Source organism: Nematolebias whitei, chromosome 6 (genome assembly GCF_014905685.2).
Source record: "Nematolebias whitei isolate Nwh7 chromosome 6, NemWhi1, whole genome shotgun sequence".
NCBI classification, from domain to species: Eukaryota; Metazoa; Chordata; class Actinopteri; order Cyprinodontiformes; family Rivulidae; genus Nematolebias; species Nematolebias whitei.
The window spans coordinates 39,850,823-39,862,361 of record NC_056503.1 but is presented as its reverse complement, the minus strand read 5'-3'; the positions used below and the strand labels follow the sequence as shown (position 1 = coordinate 39,862,361).

The window sequence follows — 11,539 nt, the reverse complement described above, 5'->3', positions numbered from 1 at the left end:
AAATAACCATGAAAAACTTTAATTTATCTGAAAACAGCTGAAATTAGTTAAAATAAATGCTAAAAAGGTAGCTGAAAAGTTACAACAAGCTTAAATTAGCAGAAGAAAGAAAGAACACACGTTTGTCCAATTAGGCTGAAAGAAGCAGAAATGAGCACAAAAAAGGACAATATCTGAAAAACGCTGAAATTAGCAAAAATCATCTTAAAAGTAGCTAAAAAAAAGCAGAAAGACTATGAAATTACAAGAATGAAGTAGAAAGAGCACATTTTGCTGAATTAGGCTGAAAAAAGTTGAAATGAGTGAAGTTGAAAAGCCTAAAATTAGCATAAAACAGCTAAAGATTAGCTGAAATAGCAGAAAAAGCTGAAACTAGCAGCACATTGCTGAAAGGAGCATAACAAGCTGCAATTATCAGAAAAAAGTTAGAAGAAGCATAAAAATATTGTAGATGGCAGAAATAATCTAAAAGGATTACAAAGCAGATGAAAACCAGTTGAAATTAGCTGAAAGTAGCTGAAAAAAGTTTAAATTTGCACGAGGAAGCTGAAAGAAGCTGAACCAGAAAACAGATCAAAAGATGGATCAAAGGATGAGCTCAATTATTTTCCTATGCAAAAAAAAGTGGCAGAAAATGCAAAATATTTCAAAAAGCTAAAAGCAGGATTGTCCTGAAAGAGGTGAAAAACGTAGGAAGATAAATGGATCACAATAGTCAGAGTCAGAGTCAGAGTTTCTTTATTGTCATTCGCACCTCATGTGGTACATGTGGTGGAGCGAAATTATGTACACAGGGTCCCAGTTACATCCAACAATAAAATGTATAAGAAAAACAGTAATAACATCTAAGATATGAACTAAGAAAAATATCAACTAAATATACACTAAGCACTCATAACATAAAACATTGAACATCACCACAAACATGAACATGAGTCTGTGAGCAGATGTGCACGCATGAACACATCAACATTGAAACAGATCAGCAGCAACATGAAACAGATCAGCAGCAACATGATATGGTTTTTCACAGTGATTATTCTAGTTAGAGATTCATGAGTCTAACAGCCTCAGGGTAGAAGCTGTTCCTCAGTCTAGTGGTTCTACACTTAATGCTCCTTAACCTCCTTCCTGAGGGGAGTGGGGCAAAAAGTGTGTGTGCTGGGTGGGTGGGGTCCTTCATGATGCAGGTGGCCCTCTTCCTGCATCTGGAGGTGTAGATGTCTGTGATGGTGGGGAGACTGATTCCAACAGATTTCTGTGCAGCCTTCACCACTCTCTGCAAAGCTTTTCTTTCTGCAGCTGTGCAGCCTCCATGCCACACATTGATGCTCGAGCACAGGATGCTCTCCACTGCACACCTGTAGAAGGAGGTGAGGACTGAGCTTCCCAGACCAGCTCGCCTCAGCCGTCTGAGGAAGTAGAGTCTCTGATGAGCTTTCTTGATCAGGCTGGTGGTGTTGTTGCTCCAGCTGAGGTTGTCATTCATGTGTACACCCAAGTACTTGTAGCTGGAGACCACTTCCACCGCAGATCCTCTTATGTTCAGGGGGGTGTAGGTGTTTTTGTTCCTTCTGAAGTCCACAATCATCTCCTTTGTCTTCTTCACATTGATGTGAAGGTTATTCTCTCTGCACCAGCTCTCCAGGTGTTCCACCTCCTGCCTGTAGCTGGACTCATCATTGTTTGTGATGCATCCCACCACCGCTGTATCATCTGCAAACTTTACAATGTGACAGCCTGGATGGGTAGCTGCACAATCATATGTGAGCAGAGTAAACAGGAGGGGGCTCAACACACATCCCTGAGGAGAGCCAGTGCTGAGGGTTATGGTGGAGGAGGAGAGGTTGTGGATCCTCACTAACTGTGGTCTGTTTGTTAAAAAGTCTAGTACCCAGTTGCAGATGGAGGGGCTTAGTCCTAGTGTGGATAGTTTGTCCATCAGGGTTTGGGGGATCATGGTGTTGAAGGTGGATGTGAAGTCCACAAAGAGCATACGGACGTAAGAGTTTTTCTGCTCCAGGTGGTTGAGTGCAGTGTGGACCACAGAGTGTGAATGTGTGTGAATGTGTGAATGCTTCATAAACATCCACACAGTAATTCAGGTAGAAGTTACAGATAATAGAGTTCAAATAAAGAGTAAGCTAACTGGAAGATGTGGCCTCCACTGAGCTGCCTAAACCTTGGCACAAAATATTCTGTTGTCCGCTGAAGCTACTGACTGAAATCTTCATTTGTTAGTTTTTTTTACTACATTCATTCCTGAGAAAAATTGTCCGCAGTGACACAACACCTTCATCTCTGCTGCCTTAATGTCTGGTGTCTTACAACGAGGCCGAAGCTGTAGCTTGTTGTGGTTATGAGAGAAGTCATGAAACACTAAGATTTTGTGCCATGCTCTTGAGAGCACATTTCTTTTCTTTAAATATTCCAAAACAAAAACTTTATTCGTCCCTTCCTCGGCTCAGACTGAAGCTGACCACGATGAGCTGTAACACTCGAGAAAGAATATTTTGCTTGGGGGCTCATTGTAATGAAACAAGTCATCAGGATGTATTATTTTGTCTTCCCCTCCTCCTCAGGATGAAAGATTTAATATGCAAACCATACTGAAAACCATCTTTGCCTTGAGAATAACATGCTATGAAGGGTTTATGTAAGACAGCCAAATAACAGACATAAACAAGCCTATGCTTTTGCTGGAAGAAATAATGGATTATTAATTTCTGTCAGATTAACATCAAAGTGTAATTATAAGATCTGCTTGTGCTTCAGCCTGTTGACAAGAAGAACTGACACCAAAAAAATAAAAAATAAAAATAAAGAAAAACAACTGCTGAGCACCCAGATCAAAAAGAAAAACCTCCCCGTTATCTGGATTAGCATGAAGATTCCTAAAGAAGCATATAATACCGTGGATATTTTAGTGCTGACACTTATTAAGATGGGTGTTTTATTTTCTTGATAAATCTATTTTGCATTTATCATAGCCACTGGTTCGATCCCATATGCGTAGATGGACAATTATTATATGAATGAAAAATGTTTAATTGGAGCAAGACAGCAGAGCTGTGTCTGACAGGGGATGATTTGATGTGGTGGAGCTCAGCGAAGCCCGACAGACTCAAAGGATACGGAGCCAACCTGAGAATCATACTGGCTAATTGAGGTGATGATCAAATAAAAGCTGGAGCTCAAAAGAAGAAGCTTTGCCTCACCGATGATTTACACAATAAGAGACAGAATATGATGACGGTGTGAAAAAAAAAAGATTCTTACTTTGCTCTTGTCAAATTTTACCAGGACGTGGAGAAGAGTAACAATGTTTACATTTGTTTCCTCCTCGAGAAACACGATCCAGGACGAGTTTTTCTCAAACGAGTTGGACAAGCTGAGGACACACATTCACAAACAAAGCACCAAAGTTCATCAAGGACGAACAGAACACTTACATATAGGAACCAAATCTAAAAAAGCAGTCCCAATATTTCATGCAAAGACTAATGATGTGATTTTATTGATCCAAGTATTGAACATTTGTTATGCAAGACAATTACCTAACAAAATCAGGAGCACGTATCGGATTCTTAAGTAGCGCCCAGGCAGCTGTTGCTAATGAATTCTTATCATGATTAACTGCTCTAATGAGCTTATTTTCACACAAACTGACACACATTAAGAAGGTTTTTACTATAACGTGAAGCAATCAGTCACAAGTATTGCCATTGCAATGACTTCTCAACAAATGTAGCAAAGATTAATCAAATGTGGAAATGGACAGAGACTGTGGCATCTACATAATATTCAAACCTCCGCAGTTCAAGGATACTTACTAAGGCAGCAGAGGAAGGATGCTCCAATCACCTTCATTTTCTGACAAACTGTGAAGAAACAAAACCTTGGGGGGGTTCTGAAAATACACAAGTTTTAGTTACTGTACTAGAAATCAGTACAAAAATGAAGCGTGTTAACTTAAGTAGCCATAATTTATAATTGCTCTTGTTGCGTTAATGGATCCTGCTTATTTCAATCATTTCAATACTGTATCAATGATTTTGTGGTTTTTTTTAAATCTGGTATAAATATTTTTATATATAATTTACTGTACAGCAAGTAGTGCAGCAGCTATAGTTTTCCATTCCACTGGTAAATGCAGTGCCTGTTCAAAATACACACACAACTTGTGGTTTTGTGTGAACTCTATGACCCGTGATGCCAAAAACAAAACTTATTTTATTCAAAGGATGAATATAAACCTTACAAAAACTGAGTAGCCCTTATCTAATTAGTTCAGGGTCACAGACTACAAATATGCTTTAGAAAATAATAAAGAGAAGCTATCTGTTCAGTAGAAAATATTTTGCTTGAAAACAGTGCACATTGTGTGGCGCAAGTAGTGTTTCTGCCCATCTCTGGTCTTTGGAGTGTCTCTGAAAATAAATTCTGCAGGTACTTGTTCTCAAAGTTCTGTTTGCCAAACATACAAACCAACATTCAGTTTATGGAAAACGTATCCGCTAATTGTTGAATTCAGGTGTTTTAGTCAGGATATGGCCCCATATCTCTGGGAATAGACACTCAACACGTCCACATACTAAAACATTTTTAGACAATATTCTGCTTACAACTTTTGTAGCAACACGTTGGGGAATGCCATTTTCTCTTCCAACATAACTTTGCCCCAGTGCACCAAACAAGTACTATGAAGACACACTTTAATGAGTTTTGTGTGGAAGGACTTCACTGAACAGTGACTTGACCTCAATCCCATCATCCACCTTTGGGATGAACTGGACAGAGATTACAAAGCCAGACCTTCTCACCCAAAATCAGTGCCTGACCTCAAAAATGCTCTACAGAATGAATGGGAATACATTCCCACAGAAGTACTTCACAATTCTATGTAAAGCCTTCCAAGAATAGTGGAAGCTGGTATAGCTGAAAAAAAAATATAGACAAACTCCATACGGTCCTTGTTGGTGTTATTTATATCTATAGAGATAGATATAAATATAGATGTATATACAGTATATTGCCTTCCTTCCTTACAAACTACCATAATATGCCAGAACATAATGTATATGTACTCAGCTCATGTGATTGGTTCAGCGTCTTGCACCGGGAAGCAGCCTGCATGTCTATAAACAGAACTGCAAACTGTTTTGTGTTGTGGAGGTGAAACTGAAGTCATAGATGGATTATTATAACTTGTACCTAAGAAGATTGGAAGAAGGAACATGTTGTAAAAATAGCATTTTATCTATTTATTTTTCCAAGCATAACATTCATTGTAACCTTTAAATTATTTCATTATTGTTGCCCGTTGCTTTTGACTCCATATTATGCTGTCTCACAAATTCCACAATGAGTTCATTAATATGATGTATTCAGTGTCACTGCCAGATAATTACTTGGTTTTACTTTGGGAAGTACATGATATCAACTAATTATAACATCTTTGTTCCCAAATGATGATTTTTAAAGTCTTTCAATCTCTTGTAACACACTATATTTAAATCGGCCTTGATGGGATTTATTGTCTTAATGAAAAGCACTTTGTTGTTCTCTGTGTTCTCTTTTTTTTGTCATATGTTCAAAATTGAAAAAAATCAATAAAAATCCTGTTTACAAAAAAAGGGATAATTCAAATTGTCAACATAAAACATACAAAACAGCAATACTTGAAATGAAAAAATTTTTTTTTAGGTTTAAGATAAAAATAAAAAAAAAAACCATTAAGATACCAAGTTCTGAGGCTCTGTAACCTTGATTTATCTCTAAGAAACCTTATCTTCTCCTTGCAGAATTCACCGACTGCTGGCTATTGCAGGTAAGACTATTCATAAGAAATTAACACGTTCACTGAGAAAATAAAACTGTGAAGGCACACTGAAAATAGTGAAAGGCAGACTGAAAAATTAAATTTCTTTTATTTTTCTTGAGGAATACTTATTCTGTTATTCAGGACTCTGGGCAAGATAGAGCAAAAGTCCACAGACTTGATCCTTGTTGCTCACTGTCCTGCATGTTTTAACTGTTTCCCTGCTTCAACACAAATTGATTCAAATAATTGAATTACTTACTGAGAATGTCATCAAGTTTAGTAGAAGTATAAACCAGTCAATAACTCGTTCACTTCAGCTGGGTGTGTTGAAGCAGGGAAACTAAAAAATACAGGACAGTAGACCACAAGGATCATGGTTGGGCACTTCTGCTTTCGAGTCTCAGAAACAAGATTCCCTAAAGTTGGTGAGACTTTAGGAGATCAAACCCAACATCTAATAAAGTCCACTCAGGAAGTCCCTGTCCCACACTTTGATGTAACTGGTCAGTCTGACAGAAGCATCACTGGGGCCTCTTCTTCTAGAAGAAGGTAGGTGAACTTAAAGACCTTAGTGTCAAAGAAAACACAAGACCTGGAACTCTGCTTCCTCTAAAGATGTCCTATCAGCGTGACTAAAGAGATCTTAGGTCACTCCCCTCCCAATGCCTCTACAGTCTCACACAGTCAAGTGCAGCTCATTCAGAATCAACGTCCTCAGCCTCCTCCTGAACGGAGCAAAAAGATTTTCTAATTACATAAAATTATAAGTAGCCATATGTCACAAAGAGCTGAGACTCTTGCATATTTTAAACCATGCTTTCATATTTAGGACTTAAATGCACTTACATGCAGGGGTCCATAAAGGTTATCATGAATAATTTGTCAAGCCGTTATGAAATATTAAAATTTAGGAGTATTTTCTGACATTCATGCAAATAGCAACAGCATGTAAATACATTTGCGATGTTTTGGCAAACCAGTGTTGGCATCAGATGGCGTCAACGCCCAGCTAAAGCTCACGTTTAGAAATAACCTCTTCAGACAGTGAAACTATTTTCAGTCTATAGTAAAACCTTTAGTGCATGAGTGTCCATATTCAGTGTGTCAAAGAAAGAGAAGGAGAGCACGAGACTTGAATCTTACCGCTGTGAGGCTATGCGCCTGCTTGAGTAAATCTGCTCTCTGCCTTTCTGCCTGCTTCACATGGAAGGAGTTTCTTTGACTTTGGATGACAAACACTATCTCCCGCAGCTCTGCAGAAACACAAAGGACAACAATGTGAGAGAGCGCCCACACTGTGAAAAAAAAAAAGGAGCAGGGCAATCAATGACCTTCTAAGAGCGAGACAAGATAAGAGCCGCACTCCAAGTTGCCGAGGTGACTTTGGCTAATCTCCATTATTGGCCTGGTGATAACAACAACCACATCATGAGCATTAACTGACTTGGAAGAGAGTATGTAAATGTCACCTTCTAGATTATTTGACTTCATAAAAGATTAGCAGGCAGATGAGTATTTCTATGAAGTGCAGGAACACCCGGAAGCAGAATCAGTTCAATTCAACCCTGTCATTGTAATGATAAAACCATAATTAACAGGTAGCCATTAGACCAATAACATCAGTTTAAAATGGGCTAATAAAGGCTGATTTGATGCTGGCATGCTTCGATTTAATCGCTGACATTGACTGGTAGCTGCAGGTCGTCTTCATGTGGAATACGCAGGATTTTAAAAGTGAAACAGCTCGGTGAAAAATCTTGTTGATTGCACAAACAAGTTCACATCAACCCAGTGGCTCTCACGGTCAACACAAAACAAGAACAAAGAACCACGGGGCAGCGATTAAAAAAAAGGAAGAACAATAAAAGAAAAAGAGTCATTTTGTCTTTGGCTCCGTACAATTATATTTGACAACTCTAAAACCCTGCAAGCTGTCCCTCACATCAAAATAAAGACTGCAGAACTCTGCTGAAGTGACTGTGAAAACAAAACGGCTTTTCAAGAATTTTAAGCAGAGCCTTTATCAGGTAACGAGAGTAGCAGGGGAGTTGCCAGGATTTTGTAGTTCTAAGCAGCTCTTCAGAAGTTTAAAAAAGGATGTGCACAGCTTTCAAGAAGCTTTAGAAAATATAATTGGTTAGACATGTGTAAGGATTACAGTCATAAAGACAATACAATGTAATTAATGTTGGAAACGCTCTCATGGTACTTTGCTAAAATTTGACAAGTACAAGTATTCCAATTTATTCAGAACCTAAAGTAAATACGTATCAATCCTTTTTGGTAAAATTGAAAACAACCTAAAAAAATGAACACGTTACCCGGGGAGTGATGTGAATTATAGGAACTGATGAAGGAAAGATTAGCTGGATTATCTCTACTTCAATTACAGAACTTGACCCAACACTCACCTCAGAATTAGAAGTATGTCGGCGACAGAGATAGACATTATATCAGGTACAATATCTTTGTCAAATCTTTTCGATAAAGGACTGCAGGGAGTGTAAACCCTTTTCTCGGCACATAACACAGATCCCATTGATCCTTGAGCCCCTGCAACGGTGTCTTTGTGGGATTCCTTGATAAATCCAAGCAGGTCCATCTCCTAACCGATCTACCCTCAAGAGCTGAACTTAGTGAGAATACAGCCACCTCACCTCTAAATGTCCTTTTGCTGAGTTTGCTAAAGGAAAGACTGTGTGTGAGCGTGTGTATGCATTTAGTTTCTCATAAAGGAGTACATCTTTAGACCCCAGGTGAGCCATCAGCCTCCTGATACAGCATGGTACGTCAATACTAGCTGGAAGACACTTAAGGCAAAAATCAGATAAGCAGTTTGCCAATTTTTCATTGTGTAGATAAAGCACATAAAATGTCAAAGCAAAGGAGAATGAGGTAAAAAAAAAAAAAGAAGAAACTAATTAAAACTGAATTCACTGGCCTTGACTCAACGCTAATGGCTTTCGATTAATCATTGAGTGGCGACACAAAAAGGGGAAAAGGAAAAATCCTGGATTGGTGCCCTTCTTCCTCCGCTACCATTCCTCAGCTCTTTAGCTTGTTCAAAATCACCTTTGTGCACTATATTGATTTGCATGGCATCACAATTATACACCTGATGCATCCGTCTGTACTTAAAGACCTACTGGTCTTTCAGGTCTTTACTGCCAAATACACCACAAAGCTCTTAGTGAACAAGTGAGACTGTATTTTCATTCAACCTTAACCAACAGGTTAGTCTCATTGAGTCATGAGGACACATTTTCAAGGGAGACCTGTATAATCATAGCTCAGGGCTAAGATGAATATAGAATTAAAAGAAGAAGAAAAAAAGGTGTATTTTCAGTTAAGAAGGTCATGGACTGGAAATACATTTTAAAATGTTATAAGGGTTGGCGGTGCTTGCAACAAAGCAAAGATTGCTAATGAGGTTCCTATAGAAGCAGAGGGGTCTTAGGCTGGAATGTGTTGAGTGTTTGCCTATTGCTACATTTTAGCTAGGAAATTGAGGCACTAGAGCGAAATAGCAGTTGCTGGTTGTTTGACTTTACCATCTAACAAAAGGGAGATATTTAAAGTCCTCTGAGAAGGAGTTGTCCCAAGGTCAAAAGACCCCCCACACCCCCGATGGTAGCATGCCTTTGCTGCATTTGTTCTCTGACTGTATCCTGCAAAGTTTCAATGCAGTCGCTAGGTGTTGTTTTAAAGCAACCCATGGCTTTCCACTCACTTATCAAACACACACAAAAAAAAAAAATCACATGTCACTATAGTTTGTATTTAAATGATTTCTCATGCTTTCATCAATGTTCTGAGTTATTTGATATGGTATGATGATTATTTTATTAAATAGCCCCTAATCATCATCTATGGATCTACGATCTATGAAAATGTTAAACAAAATAAAGGTATTTTAAATGTAAAAAAAACATTCATAACATATTTATCCAAAATATATAAAATAAGGACTATATAATCAACCTGCTTTTCCTAAATAAAAGAACAACAATTCAAGGTTGATTCTTCTTTATCTTCAAGAAAACTAATTCATTTATTCAGAAAGACTCGCTCAATAGTAATCAATTAACTATTTTACTCACAATAGAAAAAAGGTTATATTGGAGAATTACTTACAAATGGTCCTCCCCCACAACCGAAGAAATCAGCTTTGCAAACCCACCCCCACCACTATAGATATGAGACCTTTTTCCACTACTAACCTTTCCAGTCGCTGCTTCTGAATTAGTTTTCATCAAATAAATAGATATTCTGTGCTAAATGTCATCTGCTGTTCATCTGAAGTTGTTTTAACTTAATTTAAACCTGGCCAGGCTCATTTGAATGCTCTTTTTATGCCCTTTTTTTTTTTGCAAAAACCTTGAATTGCAAAAAAGGCACATTTAATTTCAAGACAGAGTCTTGTGGGGAATAATAAAAAAAATGTAAGGGTCCTGAGGAAATGCAGCCAAATCCCCAGTCTCCTCAGCGCAAATTATTTTATTTTGCCAGGTTGATGGAACTAGAATGCAGGAGTCTAGTGTTCGTTTATCTTTTCTTGTTCAGCATTCCTCAGAGGCCACTCCATGCGGGGGGGGGGAAAAGTCTGTATCAGCCTTGAAATATATTGGATAAAATAGGAAGGAGGAGATTTCTGCCACCTTCTTTTGTCATTTTCTGATGCTCTTCTCAACGCAAGAAAGCCACTCTTTAAAAGGCCATCACTAGCTGGTTCCTGGAAATGTGAACGCTTTGGGTGTTTAGATGCTGCTTCAACATTTTTACATTAGGAGTTATAAAATCAAACAAATTAGAGAAGTATGACTAACAAACTAAAATAAGGTTGTTTTTCTAGATGAGTGCATGTAAAAAAGGACTGTAGTTTCTTGGCCACTGGCTGTGTAGCATTGTAGTGTCATTTACACAAATCAATAGTGACACCTCCTTGGAGCAGATTGCAGATGTTGCCAAGTGGCAGAATAGCTGGGAGCGCACCGACTTCTGGGCACTCCTGCAGGTCTGCTGTCCCCATCAGCTTCTCTAAGTGGGTGTGTGAAGTCATTGGGACTGTCACAGGAACATTTATTTAGGCCTGGAGCGTCTCTCTCAACACAGCTCAATAAGCACATGTAGCACTGCCAGGCAACAACAGCACTAAAAGTATTTCTAATCCAGTTCAGAACTAAGAAAAGCGATGAGTCAAAAGACAGAAGGTGGATCAGGGGTGCAATCTTCATGATGAATGTCTGGAGAAATCCAGATTGATGGGAGTCAGTGGACAAGGCTGTTACGCTGTTGTCAGAAGAACTTACGATGGGTCCAGAGCACATAGGTGGAAATGAGAGAGGATGTTGATAGTTCATTTCCATAGTGAACAGCCACAATTTCCCATCCAGCAGTTGATAATGCCGACCTAAAACCCGATTCACTTCAGTGACTCACATGATTGGACTCTCTGAGACAAAATGGCCCAGAATGAACCTTCTGAACAAAAAAACCCTCCTCTATAACTACTGTTTCTTCTACAAAACAGTGCACGAGAGAGACAAACAACACACTTTGTAACATCTGTCTTCAAACAGAGTTTTTCAGCTTGAAGGTTTAAAAGTTTAAAAGTCAATATACTGTACATATATACATTTAAAGCACAAGTTCAATGCACAGTAGTCCCTCGCTACTTCGCAGTTCGACTTTCGCCGACTTGCTCTTTTCCAGTTT

The 11,539-nt window shown here is 38.6% G+C and overlaps 1 protein-coding gene across 1 annotated transcript in view; it reads right to left on the bottom strand.

The window, feature by feature from the left end:
- The window catches only part of b3glcta (beta 3-glucosyltransferase a), a 54,705-nt gene that overhangs the window by 24,098 nt on the left and 19,068 nt on the right, over positions 1-11,539 (bottom strand). Inside the window, exons 3-5 of the mRNA XM_037677879.1 lie at positions 6,968-7,077; positions 3,834-3,910; positions 3,280-3,391 (exon numbers count right to left, since the gene is read on the bottom strand). Coding sequence (XP_037533807.1) covers positions 3,280-3,391; positions 3,834-3,910; positions 6,968-7,077 — 299 coding nt within the window. The remainder of the gene's footprint in view (positions 1-3,279; positions 3,392-3,833; positions 3,911-6,967; positions 7,078-11,539) is intronic.